General features: G+C 29.2%; 3 protein-coding genes across 14 annotated transcripts in view; all 3 read left to right on the top strand.

Moving 5' to 3' along the window:
- Positions 1–8473, top strand: part of cnc (NFE2 like bZIP transcription factor cap-n-collar) — a 281683-nt gene extending 273210 nt beyond the window's left edge. For all 5 annotated transcript variants that reach the window (XM_012290857.2, XM_076535644.1, XM_003705629.3 and 2 more), the window contains exons 8-13: positions 2358–2646; positions 4771–4919; positions 5208–5384; positions 5517–5615; positions 5695–6059; positions 6412–8473. In XM_012290857.2, coding sequence (XP_012146247.2) covers positions 2358–2646; positions 4771–4919; positions 5208–5384; positions 5517–5615; positions 5695–6059; positions 6412–6579 — 1247 coding nt within the window. In that variant the 3' untranslated portion in view covers positions 6580–8473. The remainder of the gene's footprint in view (positions 1–2357; positions 2647–4770; positions 4920–5207; positions 5385–5516; positions 5616–5694; positions 6060–6411) is intronic.
- A 1925-nt stretch (positions 8474–10398) lies between these two features.
- Positions 10399–11993, top strand: LOC100882377 (protein DPCD). 6 transcript variants are annotated; one of them, XM_012290847.2, is made up of 5 exons: positions 10399–10542; positions 10797–10885; positions 11261–11463; positions 11567–11800; positions 11865–11993. In XM_012290847.2, the coding sequence occupies exons 2-5, from the start codon at positions 10822–10824 to the stop codon at positions 11967–11969; spliced, it is 606 nt and encodes a 201-aa protein (XP_012146237.2). In that variant the 5' UTR covers positions 10399–10542; positions 10797–10821; the 3' UTR covers positions 11970–11993. The 6 variants fall into 6 exon arrangements, with proteins under 6 accessions (XP_012146237.2, XP_012146239.2, XP_012146236.2 ...); XM_012290849.2 differs by having other exon boundaries at positions 10418–10561; XM_012290846.2 differs by having other exon boundaries at positions 10464–10617.
- Positions 11994–12144: 151 nt separating this feature from the next.
- The window catches only part of LOC100882266 (uncharacterized), a 103212-nt gene continuing 93835 nt past the window's right edge, over positions 12145–21521 (top strand). For 2 of the 3 annotated variants that reach the window (XM_003705627.3, XM_076535836.1), the window contains exons 1-2: positions 12145–12450; positions 13162–13237. In XM_003705627.3, coding sequence (XP_003705675.1) covers positions 12428–12450; positions 13162–13237 — 99 coding nt within the window. In that variant the 5' untranslated portion in view covers positions 12145–12427. Of the gene's footprint in view, positions 12451–13161; positions 13238–21521 lie in introns of those variants that run through there. The other variant, XM_076535837.1, reaches the window with a different exon arrangement.

Raw genomic sequence — 21521 nt, 5'->3', positions numbered from 1 at the left:
CTTTTGTACGCAAAAACGTTATTAACATGTTATAACCGCTTCGGTATCATATGAGTTTTGTAAATAAACTTTCCACATATTTATACAAAAGAATCTGCCTGTATTTTTAGGTTGCAGTAATTCAAAATTAATTCTTCTATATTTAATACTTTGTATACAGAACATGATTCACTGTACAAAAACTAAAAGATAAATGTATTTCTCGATGAAACCAATTTCATAAAATACTCAAATTTCACGTAAATCTTTTAGTAATATCATTTCTTTCATTTCAACTATAATTAATTCATTGTTATTCTTTTTTCATTTTGAAAGAGATATGTTTTAGACCTTTTACAAGTAATAAAATAATAAAAAATAACAATGAATACATATTTTGTACTTAAGAAATTTATTTCGAGAAAATGATAGAGTATTGAAACTTTGAAATATTTTAAGAAGGGACAACAAAAAATATTTTCAATAGTTTTAATTCAGAAATTTCATGTTTGTTTGACAAAATATTTGCATGTCGTATCATATTATTTTATGTACGATATTTGTGAAATAATGCAATAAAGTATTAAATACATCTAAGAAGAAATTATTCATAACAATTTTTGATGAAGATGCATCATATGAACCCAAATAATGAACTTTTAATATAACGCAAAAAATGAAACAGCCACATAACAATTATATATTTTTAAACAATAACAAAAGTTTTTTAAGGCATAAAATCGAGATAGGTCGGAAAAAGCCATTGCATAGTTAAAGATCCATAACAAAACCTGTTTACACTTTTCAGAGAAATTCGTATATGAAAGAATTAATATATGTTAATGGCTAGGTGCAAAAAAGAAACCAATGTCAATATTTATACATTTGAAGTGTTAACACATATATATTAAGAAATATTCATATAATTTCTGGCATAGAAGTTTCTGCAATTTTAAATGTTTCTTTTTTAAAATAAAAAAGGAGAATTAAAAATCTTGAATTATTGAGCAATTGATCGCTTCAGTATTTTCTGCAGAAAGTAGAGGTAAAAAATTATTACATTGGTAAATACAGAGGATATTTATTATAATCATTTCAACACAGAATATGAATGTCATCTTTTAGAATACGTAATTGTTTTAAAATTAAATGTTAATTTTAATTTATTTGTCCAAAAATATAGCATTTCTCGCCAAGTTATAAATATATAGGGCGGTATTATGGTACAGTCATAAAGCCTGATTCTATCTGAAAAAAATAAGTCGAAAATATAGAATAATATTTTTTCATTTGACATTTCATTTTCCAGAAAATCGACTTTAAAGATTTACTTGACACACGTATAAACATATCATAGGACATTTACGAAATTCAAAAATTTAGAAATTTGATAATTAGAGTATTTAGAAATTCGAAAGTATGGAAATTAGAAAATTAGGGAATTTGGGAAATTTGAGAATTTGAGAATTTTAGAAATTTTAGAAAAGAATTTAGAAATGTATAAATTTGAAAATTTGATGATTTAGAAATTAAAAAATTTGGAAGTATAAGGACTTGGAAATATGGGAGTTGCAGATTTCCACATTTGGCATTCTGAAAATTTTAAATTTTCAAAATTTTCAAATATAGAAATTTAAAAAATTTATGAATTGGAGAATTAGAGAATTTGTAATTTTAAGAACATGTTGCAAAGTTAAAAGTTTGCGATATATCTCTATTTTCATATGTATAGATCATCAAATTCCAAAGTCCCGAAACTGTAAAATCTCCAAAAATCGTTAAAAATAAACAAGTAATAAGGCTATTTCATCTTAGGTACCATATTTTTTCTTAAGGTAGCCTATTTGTTTGTAACTTTCTACGTATGAAGCAAGTTTATATAGTCGATTTTCTCTAAAATGAAATCTCGAATAAAAAGCTGTTATTTACACTCGATACAAGCAGGTCTATTTTTCTTTGTATTTTAAGACACTTGTAGATTTAAACAATTCTAGCCACACCTTTATACCTGACTATCTACCTAACTTACCTGCTTAATCTATCCACCTAACTAGTTTATCAAACGTAGCTATGCAGCTTATCTAACTACCTACCTACTCAACTACTTACCTAGCCTATCTATACAAGCCTGTATAACTAAGTACCTAGCCTACCTACATAACTACTTACCTAGCCTTCCTACATGACAACCTACTTAGCTCACCTATCTGCCTAACTGCATACCTAGCCTACCTACATAATTACCTACATAAGTACCTAATCTACCTACGCAACGTATCCTGTCAAATCTCATCTTATGTTAGACAATCAGTACACCCTGAATATATTGAACTAATTTTACTTAACATTTTCTAATCTGTCATTAAAATGTGTTTCAGGCATATACACCATGCGTATGTTAGATAATGGTAACAATAATGCTTCTGGTCCAACGGGAGCAGCGGCCTTGCCAGGAGTTCAGACAGGTGGTGGAACGACTCCATCGGCCACAGGCGTTACGACACTTCCTGGTGTAACAGATGAAAGGATGGATGCATCCAGCGATAGTGCTGTCAGTAGCATGGGTAGTGAACGTGTACCATCCCTTTCAGATGGTGAATGGATGGAAACTGGATCTAATTCCAGCCACACACAAGCCGATTCTCATTACACTATGGACTATGCTAGGTGATTCAACTGTTTTCTAAACATTAGTCCGTAACCGGTGACGTACCACTTTTATCGCGTAAGGCTGCGGTTGCGCTGGAAGCTTTTTCTAACAAATACGTCAGAATATCGAATAAACAAATTCCTATGAGAACGATAACGTTGTATATTTTAAACGCTTCTCCTAGTGCTAAAGAATTTAATCTCTAATGTAGGTATACCGAGGCATTTATTACGTATTTAAAGAATAACTTTGCGAACTTTAAAATTGCTTTCACAGCAAAGTATACAGTACACAGTAAAGTCAAGTTGAAGGAAAGAAAATAGAGATTTGTTTTATTTATTAGATATGTAAGGATTCTTTTTAGAGTTTTATGTATGGTCAAAATTGCTGTGTGGAATTGATTTCATCGCACAAGGATGGTTAACTTATTAATAGGGTAATTTTTTTACTAAAAGAAAGTCATTTTGTACATGTTAAAAAATGTATGTTTATCTTCTGAAAGAAGTTTAGAATGACAAATTAACTCGGCATGTTTGGTCAAGAACTTAAAAGGTGTCATTTCGAAAGATTCTATAAACAATAAAATTTATTTGTATTCCGCTGTTTAAGACGTTTCAGAATGTACAGTGTCTGTATAACATCGATGTGTATTCATTTATATCAGTGTCTTTGCAATTGCAGAAATGTTTACCGTTTTAATTACTTACTTTCATTGACTTTCAAACGAAGGAGGAACCGGTGTTTCAAAATTTGTATAATACTGCTTCGTACATATAAGATGGCCCCAATTATACTAATACATAAACAACTCATTGAAAATTCGAACAAAAATAGATAGCAATACAAAAAATGATAAAACTTGAAATTTTTATTATATTCAAATTCGTTACCAGTTACGGATTGATATTATTTCACCAAAATATGTACTAATTTGACAAATTTACTAATCATATATATTTCTAAAAATTAGCTAAAAATCTTTTGTAATTAACTTTCTATTATCCAAACTTATCTACTTTACAGTGTTTATCTATCTTATTTGAAAAAAAAAACATTCGCATCTTATGCAATTTATAGTATCTTATTTCTGTGTTGGGTTACTTCGATAAAACTGTAGTTTATGAAATGCATTACACTTTACACATTTTGTTCTTCTCCAAGTATCAAGAGCCTCTAGTTACTTATAATATACAATGGTCGCTTAATGATTACCATCGCCTTTAATAGTGAAAGAGTTGAATAAAGTATGGTGAATCGAAAAAGTATTACTACGTACTATTTTTTTACATTACATTACATTATTTAAAATTTTATTTAAAATTAAATAGCCTACTGCTTTAAATTTATTATACATTGCGTTATGTTATTTATTTTCACTTAAAAATAAAAAGATGTATTAAATAACTATAATTACTAAAATAAAACTTAGTTATCAATACTTCTTCGATCCGCTACTATTTGAACTTATCTTCACTTTCACTAATTTTACTGAAAGCAGATAGAACTTTTAAATGCTTTTAAATATACAATGCACACAAAAAGTAGATTCAAAATGTCTAAAACATAAAGATAAAAGTTGATTGTTTCGGTACTCACGTGATATTTCTGAAAATATCAATATTGTTTTGTTATTTTAAGATACAAACATATTTTCCTGTATTGAACCAAATAGCGATTACAGGTTACATCATTTATAATATGTTTTTTTGCTGTCGATCACCGGTGACCCCTCAGTGTTCGACACGTCATGCAACGTATTAATTTCCACTACGTTTCGTCAGGTGTTAAATTTAAAAAAATAGAAAAAGAGTTGATTACTCAACAACAATAATGAATTCTTAAGAAAATTATTCCACAAATTTGATATGCATCGTCGTTTAGTAAAACGTTGAATTTTGATCATAAGACATTTTTAGATATGTAGAATTACAGATTTCTTTTTTAGTATATAATTTTGAACATACGCATTAGAATAACAGAGTTTTCTTTGCATTACAGAAGTAATTTTTTAGTTTTACATTAAGTTAAATCAACAGCCTTGTAAGAGTGGTATGATAAACTAGACAAATCAATAAGTTTAATCATTTCTGTTAGACAGAGTATTATATGTATATGTGATTTTTTGTTTTTTCTGCTTTCAGCAAATATCGTATGTCATACGATTGCAGCTACTCCGTTTCCGGAAGAAACGCTGGTTCTCCAAGATGTCAAACAGAGCGTTCCATGCCTCCAGTTGCGCAGAAAAAACATCAAATGTTTGCAAAACGATACTTTCAGGAACAAGGAACTGGTTAGTACATTTAAAATAAAAAACTAATACGATGCTTTTCCTCTTTGCGATTAATTAAAGTTCGATGTATTAGTTACTCCAACATTGCAGAAACAATTTCGTAGATAATGCGTTTTAGTAAACGATATTAAATTAAAAAGTTTTCAAGGTCATTGTTAACATTTTTATATACAACCTTTCAGTTTTTTAATTCTCTAGTAGTAAATAATTGTCACATTGAATTGTAAAAAGTTTTAGAATATGTAAAAACAATATATTTATATTTTAATTTTACACTGTTTATAATAGGTTCACCTTTGGGAGCTACCGCACATCCGACCACTCCAATGAAATATGACTACGATTCGCATACAGTTGGTGCTGGTGCACCAGGAAATGCTTATTCTGGGCCAATCGAAGGTGCTGCTGGGCCACAACCGGAAATGAAATATAGCTGTAGCGTAGATTTCACCCGTCATCAATCAGGTAAGATCGATAGATTTCTTCATTCCCACATGTATGCTATTAAAATCCTTGATTTCCTATATAATATTTACAATATTTCATATCGATGAAATATTAGGTGAATGTTAAGTAACAACCATTTTCTACTTTCAGGACGTTCTGCTATAGAGCACGTTCATCATAATCACACGTATCATTTACCTGCGGAAAGTTCCGGATCTCTTCAACGCCCCGTCTCCCGCGATAAAAAAGGTAAGTTTCGTCATCGTATTTAGTCGTCTTACAAATTGCCGTGATCTTAGATTTTTGAAATATTCTTTTCCTGTTTCAGTGCGTAAAAGTGAGGGTGAGGAACATTTAACTAGGGACGAGAAAAGAGCTAGGGCGTTGAATGTGCCCATTCCAGTAAACGATATTATTAATCTTCCTATGGACGAATTTAATGAACGTCTTAGCAAATACGATCTCAGTGAAGCTCAATTGTCTCTGATACGTGACATCAGAAGACGAGGCAAGAATAAAGTAGCCGCTCAAAATTGCCGTAAGCGTAAACTAGATCAAATTATAAGCCTCGCCGATGAAGTAAAAGAGATGAGGGACCGCAAAATGAGACTCATCCGTGAACGAGAGTTTATGCTAATTGAGAGGCAACGCGTTAAAGATAAATTTAGTCAACTTTATCGTCATGTGTTTCAAGTAAGTGCATAACTACTAATCCTCATTCATTACAGTATAATTCGCCTTAACCTTTTCGCTACTGTGAACAACTGTCTTCTTGCGTGCAATAATTTAATATGGATATTAAAGTCTGTTTAGTTTAAAGTTTTGTAGAACTGTTACCATAATCCAGGAAAGAATCAGTCTGAAAATTTCTTAAACACACAATATGTATACATATATAATTGTGTATGTAGATACAATTTAATTTATAAGCATAGGGAAACAATTTCATAAGAAACAACTATAGCGAAAGGGTTAGGAGAAAAACCTGTCGTTATTTACTTCAAATACGTAAGGTGAATTAATAATGATATTATTTAATCTTTAGTCTCTACGAGATCCCGATGGCAACCAATACCATCCATACGAATACAGTTTGCAACAATCTGCTGATGGAAATGTATTGTTAGTGCCAAGGAATCAAACAAATCCTCATCACCCACGTTCCACGACAATGGAACCAAAAACGAAACCTGATCCTGAACACAAGGAATGAAGCTATCATAAGCTAACGTTTTATAAAACGTTTGATTAGAAAATTTTGCTCGATATGGTGATCGCAGTTAAAAGTCTCTTGAGGATGTATGCGGTGCTACGAAGAAAACACTCTTACAATTTTAAGTACAATAAAATAAATAAAAAATTCGTCACGAAAAAAATACTTGTTGCTAATATTTGGTATATTCTGCATCATGTTTGAATAAACAACGAAGTTTTTCAGATATTTCAGAGATTCGCATTGATGTATGGTTTCTTTGAGATCGAAGGATAATCACCAAACATAGAGATACTGATTGTACATATAGTAATATTGCATAAAGAAATCAAAGCACTACACAAATAGAAAAAAGTGAACAACACTCTGAAAATCTGTAATATTTAAATTAAATGGTTTTATTTATTACTTTAAACAATGATGTAAACATGAATATACATTAATGTTTTCTAAAAAAGAAAATAGTACTACAAAAAAATACCTTTGAAATATCATTTTATTCTATTAAAACTGAGAAGAACAGTTACGATGATGACAGTCCTGATTTTCTTTTGTTTTGTTGTTCTCTTTCATTTGGCAAATATCTATTATAATTTTTAATTTCCCAAAACATGCATGTATAAAAGTACATTGTTTAGGCGCCATAATTACATTACAAACTGTTATGTATATAACGATTGAACATGTTTATTCCTTTAAGACAAATTTTAATACACCTCGGTTCAGTTACTTCATCTATGAGTATATTATACATGATTTAATTGATATGTAAGTGACATAGATGTTAAGTGTTTACGATCGTATTGAAGTGTGATTAATTAAACAATTTTAATCAACTAAATGATGTTACTTACAAAATTGATAAACTTGCCAAACATCATATTCTATTGAATAAAAGTGCAAAAAGCACTGTCGTGAGTGTGTTATATACAACTCGACGTAAATGAGGTAAAAAATAATGTAATAACGCCAGTAAAACAAATAATTTTATTGCTGTTACTTTATTTAAAAATATTCTTGCAGCTTTAAATTGTTTGTAATTTGATGACAAAACTGTCAATAAGGTGTAATGCAAAATTAAGTCTGCATTCAAATTTAAAATTAAACGAAAGGAACAATTGAAACGATAAAAGGCAAATGTCAGAAACCTTGAATATTATAAATAGTTCAATGAACTACTTAATATACTGTACAAAAACTATTCCAAAAATATTACATTTCAGTCCATACAAGTAAATATATTAACAATCAACTGTAATATACAATGGTGAAAATATAGAGTAAATAATGTGACTGTGTGCATACTTTTAACGCGATGTGTTGTGTACTGTTACAATATTAATAATAGTATTGACTAAAATACGAACAAACGTAATAAATACACATATTTTTATAAAATAAGAAACGAGTAAAGTTCAGGTATGTCACATTTGCCTTTACATGTATATATTAATGTAGGTAGAATAATTTTCTATAAATATTATATATATAAATAAATATATATAGAACATATGTATGTATGTTCACGCATATATGTATATATGCGTATATACATACACGTTATCATGATAAAAATAATTGAAAAGGATATGCTGTTTATGCCGACAATTTATAACAGTCAACTCTTTATTAATATTTACATACACAATTGTATTTATACTATTGGGTGTAGGCTGCCTTTACATACTGTACTTAGCGAGCGGAGACCACGTTGTTAAGAACTATCGTAAAAACAAATAATTTATAATTACTCTGTTCGTGGACTGTACAAACGAACCAGATTTATATGAACCTTCGATTTTATCTGATCATATTTTAAGACCTTTCATTGTCATTAAATTTCTATATTGTATAAATAAAGCTGAATAAACCTTTGGGGAAAGTACTGTATATACTTTGGTATCGTACATGCATAATACTTATTCTATCCTTACATTGTTTCAGACAAACGAAAAAGCAATGCTACTAAAGTGTAGTATTGTAGTAACATCTATGCGATCAAGTATGAACAAGTATTTTGATTGTAAAATTTTCTAATTGTAGTAAAGTATCGAAATTAACACCAAATGAAAAATTTTAAACGTTGCAACATTAAGAACACAGCTTTCCAAAATATATAATGTTAAAATTTTCTTAACGAATGCTGTTTCATTCCTAATTCCAGAATGCATTTTACTTTCGTTATTATTTCATTATATTTTATTCATATCTTGTTTTATTTTTATGCTACATTACACACTTCGATATTAACTAAATCAAGCTATTTTTTTAAATGATTCTATATCCATTTATTAAACTATTCAGCAAATCAATGAAACAGTTTTTTTCACCATATTAGTTATGAATAAATTAAATATTCTTGCACAAAGTTAATCTTTGAATGGCGCTAATCTTTGAAATAAACGAATGTTATTTAACAGTATATATTCCTGGAAATGTTAAATTTAAATATGTATATACATATATGTAGATCTTTGTATCCACAATATGTTATAAAACAGTATATATTAATAAATTTTTATAAAACGAATCAGACAGACATTTTGTACTCCTATGTCCAAATATGTATAAAAACGCAAGGTGTGAATATATATAATCAGTTTTTTTAGAAACTTGTACTAACATATTCAAGAAAGAATGAAGAAAAAAATTTTGTCTTCATTGAGTTAATAATTTATTAAAAAGTAATAGTAATATAATAGTAATAGCAAAAACACAAAATGACAGTGGCTACTTTCCTTATATAATATCACAGTGGAATAGATTAGTAATTTACATTAATTCAAAATGTTCATTATTATTATTATAAGAAAACAAATATGCTACAAATTCTTTGCATCAGCCTCTAACACAAATGTTCAATAAATTATTTTTTTACAGTATTCCAAAAGTACAATGTATACTTTTTTCAGTAGATGCTACTTTTGTACTCAAATAGAAGGTGACATTTTAATGGTGAACTAACAACCTAATAAGTATTTAAGAATGTTTATGTGATATTTTTAGTTTACTTTTCTTACAGAATATGCTAGTAAAAGTTGTACAAGAAAAATTTGCTATTAGACAAATCAAATTTTATACAAAATTGCTAATATATTGTATTTAAATCGCAATACTAATCAGTAATTAGTAATTAACTTATATTGTACAATTAATTATTATATAAACTTCACATTAATATCATATTTAAATGTCTGCATCTTGATAATAATACTATAATTCAATAAAAATGTAAAAGTTTTAAAATTGTAATATTCGTGAAATATATAACATAGTACGTAATTAAAACATATACTTATTAAAAATTGATATATATTCACAGTTTATGCTTTTAATATCCAAATATATATAATTTAATTTACTTCCTCTACAATTTCATGAAAATTTATAATATATAAAATCTATTTAAGTAATATTTGTCATAATAAAATACTAAAATATCTGTAAATGTAAGATAATTTGAATTAACTATCTTTTTTCAAATAATTAAAATACATTGGAAACTATACATAGTTTGATTTGTATTATGTTTAAAGGTATCTATTATTATTAATTATTTCCTGCTTTGCAAGAACCATTTATTAAATAATTCTAAAAATATTTATAATTTTAGGATTAATAATTTTACAAAATCATACTACACTTACGGAAGCGATGAAAAATAAAATTACGTTAAAAAATCTGTTTCCTAAATTTTAAAAACCAAATTTCAGTGGTCCAGTATGTCATTGTATAATTGCATGAACAGTATTAAAAAAAAAATCATACAATCATATTGCTTTTTCACCTCAAAATCTTTGAATTTCAAAATAATTATGTACATGTTCTATTTGTATTCTGTATATTGATACGATAGCTATTCTTGTCTCCTTTGTAGAAGGAAATGCAGAAAAGGCATATGAAATTTTGTCCGAAGTTTCACAGTTTAACCGCATGAGGCCCTCAAGATTAATCTGGACAGAGGTCGTAAAATTATGTGAAGGTTTTAAGTTGCAAATTCAATAATAAATTAGAAAGATGTTTACAATTGATAAAGAGGTTTAGTAATTCAATAAAAATTCATTTAAATCTCTAAAATATTTATTAAATTTCAGTTGATAAGAAATTATAAAATTGTATGAAACATATACTTCTTCAGTGGATTAAACCATAGTTTATTACCATTTGCAATTCAATGTTTTTTACGTCACGATAAAATCTTAATTGTTATATTGCAGTTGCTAAGAAACTCACTGTTTATCAATGGCACCGGAACCGTGGTTAAGTCTCATTCAAAATGCTAAGAAAACCGCAATTATTCAAAACGGTAATATTATTGAAAAGTTTATTAATATTTGATTTATAAAGTTCATGTTATTTTTTCTTTTTAGATCAGTATTTTATTTTAATTATAATTTTACATTAAATACTCTAGAAAGTGCACCTTTAACCTCTAAAATGTTTAATCAATAAATTGCTGTCACTTGAAACTTACTTTGTCCTTATTATAGCAAAAATGTTCTATATTAAAATGTAAGTTTTATCAAACTATTAATATTAATATATACGTTAATTGGAAAATACTTAATTTTTATATTTTGTTAATAAGTAAATATTATTATTTTGTTTTATATGCTTTTAGAGTTTTCAGAATTTGATTTCAGTACTCGGTGTTTTACAATTTTTGATGAATGTTTTATAGGAAAGAGAAAGATTCATTTCCTGATGGAAGATGGCAGGGAAATGGTAGAAGAATACCATTTAGAAACAAATGTTTTGGTACGAAGAGCATGGAAAGAAAAAGGTAATCTTGGTCAAAGTAAAGGTTGGAATGTAGAAATTGGAGATCCTGAGCCTAAGCAAGATAACATTGAAGTCTGTGGAATTCAAGAAAGTTTAAGTGCTGTATGTATAGTTTATTTTATATATTGCAAAACTATATTTACAAATATAACCAAAACCGAAACATTTGTTAAATAACCTTAATTATTATATTACATTTCTATAGCCATTTATTACCAGAAGGATTACAAAAACAGCACTTGAGTGGCGTATAAGAAATTTATCATATCCTCAGAATATATATTCAATCACTGCTGAGGATGATGGAACAATAACTGTTCGTACAAGTAACAAAAAATATTTCAAAAAACTGAGAGTTCCAGATTTAGAACGTGTTGGATTAAAACCTGAGCAAGAAAGAATATCTTTTACTCATCAACATAACACATTAATCATTACGGTATGAAAATGACTTAATATCTTTTAATCAGTTCCTTGTAAATCTGATGTTCACTTTTTTATAGTATAAAAAACCGCCTGTACTTTTGGAATTGGAGAAAAAAGTGCTGAATGAAATACTGCAATTGAAGGCAACAAAAGAGGGTGACATACAGTGTCCTACGAGCTAATAAAAACCTTAACTGTTAAAAACATTTTGTTTCTCGTTTTTCCCACAGTCATATTTATTAAATGATATTTGTACGCATAGGAAATGAAGAATCCAAACATTCAGTTGCTAGTTAAATATTGTTAAGTGTATGTTGATCCATTCATTAGGTATGAAATATGTTAAAATATTTTTAAATTATATAAATCATATACACATTATGATGAAAACGTTTCAGGAGTAAGCATTTTATTTATTTTGATTCATATTTTATACGAAATGTATGAAATAACTAACGTGGTTATGAGTCCATCTATTAACATGACGTTGCGCGCGAAAATCGAGCGATCGATTAATCGTTCTGCGTCGCGACAGCCAATGATTGCATCTGTCTGCTGCGTATGCATGCTGTGGTAGTGGAATTGCGTTTTTGTGTTATGCTTTCAATTTCTCATAAAAATACCTAAAGAAGTGACGAATATGCCGAAGTCGATACCTGAAAAGTAACTATTATTTATTTTCTATTTTACGTAATGCCGTTGAATTTGTTAGAAAATTAGAAACAACTTGTTTGTTGGACTTAAACAGAGGTCACATTGTAAAGAGGTTATGTTATGCCGACTTTTCATCGTGTTTTTAATCTTTAATTGTTAAGCTAGGATTGCAATTAATGTTTATTTAATTATAAATTACAGTGTTATTATAAAAATTGATGATTATGTGCTACATAATTACAGTTCACAATAAAAAATTTTGATATTTCTGAATGTATTTCTTGTCGCGGTTTATGTGGAAGCTAATTTATCGGTCGAGAAACGTGCCCTTTATCATTGTCAAAATTTTTAATAGAGGGTGCTTTTTCGTTTATATAAATAATAATTGTCATGTGAAATAAATTAAAATATATTTGTTGATAAATTTGTATTTTTTTCTATTTTTTCCGAAACGTAAATTTTCTTGAAACGATACTGTTATTAAATATAAAAAGTTTCAATTGTTCATAATTTTCCCAGGCAGTAATATCGGGTAAATAGTCACATGGCGGTACTTGGATTTTTTTATCAATATCACTTGTTGCATGTACCCGTACAAATATTGTATATATGTTACTTAATCCACAATATATCTATGTATATGCAGGCATATTCTTGTTTTGTATCATTTCCGATATTTTTGTTAAGTTAAAATATTTTCTTTTTTGTTCTGTATTACAGGTGGTTGGAATATAAACCGTATGGTTCAGTAATAAAGGGTACAAAAATTTTGCCGTTCAAGGTACCTCTGAAGGAGGTAAGTACTGTTATAACTAAATAAATAGATTTTTGAAACAAATATATTTTCAAAAACTTTCCCATGCATTAACTGTAGGCATATGAATTTTACAGTAATTATTTCGTACCATTTAATCAAAATGTACTAAACTATATATTATTTTAGTCGTGTCTTTCAGTTAAATATAATGTATCTAACCTAAAAATAATGTGTTCTGTATTTCGAAATATATATACACGTGTATTAATGTATACGAATTTTCGAGTAATATAATATATTAAGGACAAGATTCTAATGAATTATTTATATTATATAATCGTTTCATTATAAATACATATACATATATACCATGAATCGTAATGTCGCAGCCAATAACTATTGGCGGGAAACACGTGCCTCGTGGCCTACGGCGCACCAGCATACAATAAAATTGTAGTGAAACCCAAAATGTTGAACAAAGTAATTTGACAAATATGTAAATTACTGGCACCCTAACTTGACATGCGTTGTCAAAGTCAGTCTTCCGATTATCGTTTTGTCAAAACTTATTTGGTAGAGCTTTATATTTTGTGAGGCATATAACGTAGTAATTATTTACTTTGAGATGTATCTGACTGATTTCGATGACCTCGAAATATATTGTCAAGGATATCTGTCCAATTGTTCCGTTTATATACATTCATAGTTTAGCCTTAATCTCAAAAATATGTGCAAAAATATTTTTGATATAGTAATTCATCAATTTTGATGGCCTTAAAATATGTTGTCAAGATTAAAATTTTGAATATTTTTACTTTCTTATGTAATCATCTTTCGACCTTAGTTCCTAAGCACATGTCAAAAACTACGGTTAAACTTACAGTATACAATACTACACACAACATAACATATTTTGCTACTGTATATTCACGGTACCATTGTTTTTTTTATTACCGCTAATATACTCAGGTATACTATATATAAACATGTCAATGTTCGAATTTTATCATGTCATCCATGGTTTTGTTACATTATAGTCGATGTCACATTGAGATATAGTATTTATAGTGGAGATATTTAAAAGAATAAACAATTCGATATATGGTACTAGAACATGACGATCAAAGCGCAAATTTAATTAAACTTTTTTGCGATTATCTCGGAAACTAAGAGTAAACGATGACTATATGTAGAAATAAAAATGACACAAAATGTTTTCTTTCTAATATTTCAAGGTCATTGGAATCGGTTAGGTCTGCCTTGTCCTACAATTACCACTTATTGAAGACATATGTGCGGCTGGAAATACTTTCACTCGTCCATTAAAAATTTTTTGTTTGCGCTAAAACGGAAACAATGTTTATTTGCAAATCGCGTATCTACAATTATCACTCTCGTACGTATGACTCCTGTCCTCAGAGTTGCGTTACCGTTCTTTTTCTTCTTTCCCCCATAGTAAATCAAAGAGCCTCTTCGCGGGGGTCGTGGCTGGTTCGAAGTCGAGATAAGATCGCATCGAATTCCAGAAATAGAAGGTACAATGTCGGTATCCGTACGCTTCGGTGCGTCCTGTACGAGTTAGGTATGCGCATACACGTTGTGGGATATATGGCACGGGCCACCGTGAAATCGATACGGGCCAGTAGTATGAAATCAATTTTTCTATGTGTGTATTTTAAAGTCAATCGACTCAGCAGTCGATGATATGTTTTTGAGAGATTTGACGGAATAGTCAATAACACATGTAACGGTGTTCTCATGCTACGAATAATAGACGTGACATTCGTCAAGTAGTTGCATTGTAAAGGTAAAGGTGCTGTTATCGATAACGTTATGAATAATATCGAAATGTTTCCTATCGATTTTTATCAGTATCGACATCGATGTTGTCAAATATTTTCTGCATATATTCTAGTCTTCAAATCTCAGTATCGCATGACTTATAACTGCCGGTGATTTAGGTCGATTTTTCTTTTCACATATTCAATTAACCAGTTAACTATGACGATCTTTTTGCAATGTGCGCACCAGTGTGTGTCGCGATAATCAAGCTATGACGAATTAGCTCTCAAAGATTCATGAATCCATCTCAAATCATTTACATTTTTTATTTGTTTATTTCATTTCGTGTTGACCTCTAAACATTTAAAACATATTATAATATACGAATATAATTTAATTTTCGCTAAAATTACAATTTAAATATCAAATTGTAACAAAATTTTACACATGACGGATATAGTCGTCATGACACAAAATTCAGCCACATCTCCATGACGGATATAGTCGTCAAACACACTTAACTCATTAAACGACGAAGAATAAAAATTATAAGTAAAAAAATAATAACAAAGAACAAAATATGATGTTCGGTCTTTTTTTAATAGAATTGTATAATATTATGGTGAAAGCATAATTAATAACTCTGTTTATATACTTTTAAGAATCGTTTATAAGTTAGAAAAATGTTGATTACAGTTTTTAATATTATCATTGTATTTTGTACACTTTCAACTTTTACCACGTTACGTACATTTTCGTCACGTACACTACAGTATAACTGAACGCGCTATTCATCGGTTAGTATCAAAATGTTATTGACAATTTAATATATCAAAGATTAAAATGTTAGCTTGAATTGTGTTAATTGAGGTAAGTATGTACTGGAAGTAAGCGAAATTTTATTATTAATATTTATTTATTCCTATTTGTTGAAATGAGTTGCAGTAATCTTATTATTATAACCGACGTGTGTGGTTAGGTTGAAAGTTCAGACAAGAATAGGTTGATTTACATGATAAAATTATGTACTATCCTTGAGGAGCTCCGAACAATATTATCGATATATCGTTAATTGTGAATGAAATACTGATTATTTATCAATAATTTTTACTACATGATAAACAAATCAAAGTATAATTATGTATTTCTAATAATGGTATAAATATAAAAGTAATGGGACAAAATAAAATGCTATAATGGTATTGTGTAGTTTAGTTATTATATGACAAAACTTTTATCGTAACTAAATTAAATTGAATTGAAATTGAGTGGAACGTTCTCTTGGTCCCTTCAAGTGAAGTTTTTTGGTTCTATGAAACCATAAATTCACTATGAATTAAGGGCTATCACTATTTCTCAAATTAATGAAATAAATTTTCACCATTTCTAATTTACAAACTACCATATTTTTAAAGCTATGAAATTTCAAATTTAATAACTTTCATAGTTGTAGGTTTATATACTTAGACATTTGGAGACATTCAGTTTTTTAAATTTACGTATTTAGATATTTGGAAATTTTCAAATTTTTAAATTTAGGTATTTAGACGTTTGGAAGCTTCACATTTTGACGTTATCTACTTAGATATTTGAATTTTTTAGATTTCGGTATTTAGACATTTGGATACTTTCAAACTTTTTGATTTAGGTATTTAGAAATTAAACAAATTTCTAATTCAGAAATTAAAAAATTTAGAAATCTTTTATTATGCAAATTATAATTGGTATTAAACTTCATATTCGATCGTGTTGCGAATGTAATACTGATTTATTACATTTGAAGTATAATATGCATCACGACTATCGCATGGCACGATATTATAAGTCAGAGGGTTAATGTTCCTCCATAATAGGATGGCGCTAAAAATTCAATGTTTAAAATATTGCTTGAGCATTTTAACGTTTTGTTCTGAGAAACGGATATTGTTGAAATTTTATTATATTTCATATTATTTTATTCTAAAAGCCACTTACTAAAATTTTGAGTGACTAATCCAGAGCCAGGTTCTCAATAAATTTAAGAACCAAATAATCAATAAGTTATACATGTCGCAGGCAGATGATAGAAATAAAGATTTGATCAAATCTCTAAAGTATATGATCAATTGACGGAGGATGTTAAAATAACAACTCTGTGGGGTGATTTCCCTAAAGAAAGTAAGTGATTTGATCAAATCTCTTAACTGTATGCGCGGATTTTCATTATTGTCTTCTATATTTCGAGTTTTATCAAGTACAACAAAAAAATGAGTTCAGATGTAGAAAAAACAAATTCTGACAAAATTTGTATTTGAAAAATAGTTATTTAACATTTTTCGTGAATTGATCGTATACCTTACATTTGATTGAGTCCCTATTTTTATCATTTTCTTGTGACAAGGAATGAAGAATTACATTAAGTATGAAATTTGAACCCGACTCATGGTACAATTCAAATGAGATGAATTTAACTCAAAGAAAGTTATTTTGCACATTTTATAATAATTTGAAGTTTACTTTCAATTGTAGTTTACGTAGTCAAGATTCGTTGAAAGTATAACACAACATAATATTTTAACCCTTTGCATTCGAGGGTTCCAGAGCAAAGCCATTTAAAATTTGTCTTCAAACTTGAGGACTCTACAATGGAGACAATGCAAATAATTTTCAGTTCATAACATAAGGACAAATGGATTTGAGAATTATAACTTTTCTTTTAATGCGCATATGATTTACTTATGAGTCAATATGATTTTTCTATTGAAAATGCTTCGAGTTGTTGGTAAAATGAATGAATAAAAACTTCGAGTAAAGGATTAACTTTATTTGTTTCAGTAGCAGTGAATAGTTAGTTCCGATTGACGCATCTGATAAATCCCATATTAAGCGATTATAAATTGGTTTTTCAATTCACTTTATATCAATATTCAAATGTTAAATAACCATATCTTGAAATTATAACATTTCAAAAAGAAAATTGCATACACTCTTTTAAAGAACACAAAATTGAATGTATGGTAGCTACCCCTCAAAATATAAAAAAAAATATTACTTACTCCATAAGGGTGATCATATTGACAGGGAAAAATTCCCAAAAAACTTTTTTATCAAACAAGCATCACTACTGTGTAGAATGAACGAAAGAGGCTTGTTTGTCCATGGTTGATGGTAACGGTAAGGTGGGAAAGGCATCTCTGTGAGATCTCGTATCGGTTTGGGCCAAATTGCTGTATTGTTACATGTCCTGACTCCAGTGTATAAACAAGCTTGATGTATGCACACACTTTCGTCCGAAACACGTTGGCAGTGCTTTTTGGATTGTGAATAGTCCGGTCGATTGTTTGCCTAGTAGCTGAACAAAGTCCGATGGTTCCATACCGACTGCTGCTGTGTGATGTATCGCGCTCATGCTGTGATATAGCGGCATTCTCTGAAGTTTTTTTTATTTCATAGCACATGTCTATGATATCATTCTATTACTAATTTTTAAATTCTATTTCCGTTACGTTTTAGTTGTTATCGCATTTGAATTTTGAAACTTGTGCTGCTTATTTTTTAAAGCGAGAGAAGGTCGTTTTTCGTTCATGCGAGATGTTTAAGGATTTGCGTTTGAGGAGATTTAAAAATATCGGTAAGGTGTTATGTATTTTGTAATTTTAGATAATGTTGATTTATTAGTCGTGAATGTTTATCGTGATGATGTAGAAAATGAAGATTTTGTTATACCCCCATAAATTTGTTTCACTGTCAAAAGTAATTAATTGATTTTGAACAGTTCATTACCAACAACCAGTCAAAATGACTAGTTTCAGGTTTCACATTTTTTATTACAAAATTCTGTTGCCGTGATTTTGTCGAAGTATTTTATCATGTTATTGAGATGAAGAATAGTTGTATATTTTAATTGATGCTTCAGTATTTGCTTATTTATTTTTCTTCTCTTCTCGCTATGATTATATAATAACGTAATTGGCAGTAGTACTCTTTGAACAACTTACTTGTTTCGTAATATTACCCTATCCTTTGAAGTGAAAATCATCGATCATGACCTTTCCTTTTTCTGAAAGTTCTTTTTCACAAAGCATTTCACTTTCTTATCTTTACAAAATCTTGCGAATGTATGCCGGAAGAAATCATGGTAACACAATGAATTTGTTTACTCATGAATCTTCACTGCCGCGAACATAACAAGAATATACATACGTGATTGTATTATGTATTTACGAAACGTCTGGAGATGTAACCTAGCTTAACATGTACATTAATACATAAATTTTTTTTAAAACAATTTATTCTTTACACACATCAAATGTAAAGAATACTATCAATAATTTCTTACAAAAAATTCAGATTATTGAAATGAGGGTTGGTATACTTACGCAACGCCCTGTATATGATACTAACGATCGGTGATAGACAACTACTCACACTGGGGATTGACACAAGGTATCAATAGCTGGTAGATTTTCATGTGAAAATTGGTGCCGTTAATTCCGTGCGCCGCTGGAGGCGAGCAGGGAGAGTTGTACCGCTATTCTCGTTTGTTTCCAGTCGTTTAATTTCCGCCTAACTCTTAGCAAACCGGTTTTTCTCATCTACCGTCGTCCTCTTTTGTACAACGGACAGTTGCAAATAAGTTCGGAACCTTTTCGGCCGGATTGGCCGCCGCTATGCATATATGCGTATATGCATACGCAAAATAAGGAGAGGAGAGGGTGGCACGGCTAATTGATTCTGGCGTCGCCGGGTATTACATAAAACAAGTCGAAGCGATGCTCAGGAATTGGACTTGGGTTGATTGGGCCGGTTACGCCGGCCACGGGGGGCCACTCGTTAAATAGGGCCCACAAATGCCCGCACCTTTTGCCCCTACTCGGTGTGTCCGTTGCTCGTGCTCGTGCCTCGAGAGTAACACCACGAACCGCTTCTTCATCTTCTATAAGAACGTGTAACAAATATCGATTCACACGAAATGTGATACCGTCTTCGCCGACACGCTGTACACTTTCTACCTTTCTTTTCTGTTCTTTTCTTTCTTTTTATTGGGACACAGACCCCGATGAATTTAAGACGATACCCGTATAGTCACATATACATTGTAAAAGATGCGCTTTAAAGTCGATTTTAATTTTGGATTGAATTTCGTAACGTGCTTGTAATTTGGTACGGAATTCACGGTGGAGCGATACCGCGAACATTTTAGACGCTTGTAGATTATCCTCCGAGCGATTCGGTCTTAGCTTTTAATTTAGTATAGTATTTATCATGTTTTCGACAACATAGTTGTTTTATTCCCTCGACAGTAGTAATTTATTGGTCTATTTGGCTGAGATACTTCTTTAGTTCTGTTCTCCCTGTTGTGCACCTTCTATAAAGTTATTAGATGTGGAAATTAGTTCAGTATCACTATGTTTAGTTATCTTTAAATTATATTTTAAGTGTAAATTTTTTGCTGTTGTGTAACGTGTTAAAGATGGATATATATTAATTTAGTTAAAATGATAGTACATGTGTATTATTTTTAATTTCTGTAAGAGAAGTTTGAATTTTGTGTGTATTAAGTGATGTAGAGGAACAAGGAATCTGGTATTAAATTAAACTTTCATTTAGAGTATATTTACAGTATTTAGTATTATATTATTACTATATTTAGAGTACAGAAATGAATATGAATAAATATAAATGAATGAGATAGGTAGAATAAACAGAAAAATATCGAAGACGAAATTATAGCAGTCTTACAAAATATGTTTATGTACTTAATCTAAAAAGAGAATATAAATCAATGAGTATTACCGAATGTGATTATGTCTTTTTTTAGTATGTTTTTTTTTACAAATTACTCAACGGCCACATTCATTGCCCAGACATCTTTGGAAGGATTATTTTTGTGTATCGATGAGGTTAATCAGTATATTCTACCCACCAATTTATACATTAAGATACGACCATACTGATGATGTCACCGGATTATCAAAGTTTGCTAATATATTTGCGGAAGAAATACCTTTTTTCGTTACTTTCTGGAGTCCTGCAAAAATAGTATACACAATATTTTTTATAATGGATAATGTAAATGCACTTATACTTCTGAGTCTGTAACTATATCTTTTGCATATAATACATTTAAATAATTATTAATTTACAGAAGGTGTAAATAAATAAGTGTTACATATTTTGAAAATACGATAAATGCAGCTACGTTTATTTTTAATTACTTCAATCAATTATAATAATGATTTTAACAGCTATTAGGATTTATTTTGCGATAACTTGTTCTATTTTATTCTAACGATTTTTAGTAATGGTTAAATATTGTCCAACTGTTTTCTATTTACATAAAATGCTAGCACAAATTTTTTTGATACAATTTTATAATATTTATTTACAATATAATATATACATTTTAGAAACGTGTAAGCTATTGCATAATTGATATGTATATTATTGCTAAATATATTTTAATAATTTTTGCTTGAAAAGCGGGTTAAAAAATGAATCTATTTGTAGTATAATTTAAATGTAATTTAAATATCATTTTTTAGTCATTTTTGCTTGAATG

This window comes from Megachile rotundata, chromosome 9, assembly GCF_050947335.1.
Source record: "Megachile rotundata isolate GNS110a chromosome 9, iyMegRotu1, whole genome shotgun sequence".
Taxonomy (NCBI): Eukaryota; Metazoa; Arthropoda; class Insecta; order Hymenoptera; family Megachilidae; genus Megachile; species Megachile rotundata.
The sequence above is the reverse complement of the archived record's forward strand: the minus strand, read 5'-3'. Positions and strand labels throughout refer to the sequence as shown.

Bases quoted from the DNA above. Each gene is read 5' to 3' on its own strand.
- LOC100882377 (XM_012290847.2), top strand. From the start codon at position 10,822: ATGGCACCGGAACCGTGGTTAAGTCTCATTCAAAATGCTAAGAAAACC. The intron at 11,464-11,566 runs GTATGTATAGTT...ACATTTCTATAG, and splicing joins TTCAAGAAAGTTTAAGTGCT to CCATTTATTACCAGAAGGAT. The intron at 11,801-11,864 runs GTATGAAAATGA...ACTTTTTTATAG, and splicing joins ATAACACATTAATCATTACG to TATAAAAAACCGCCTGTACT.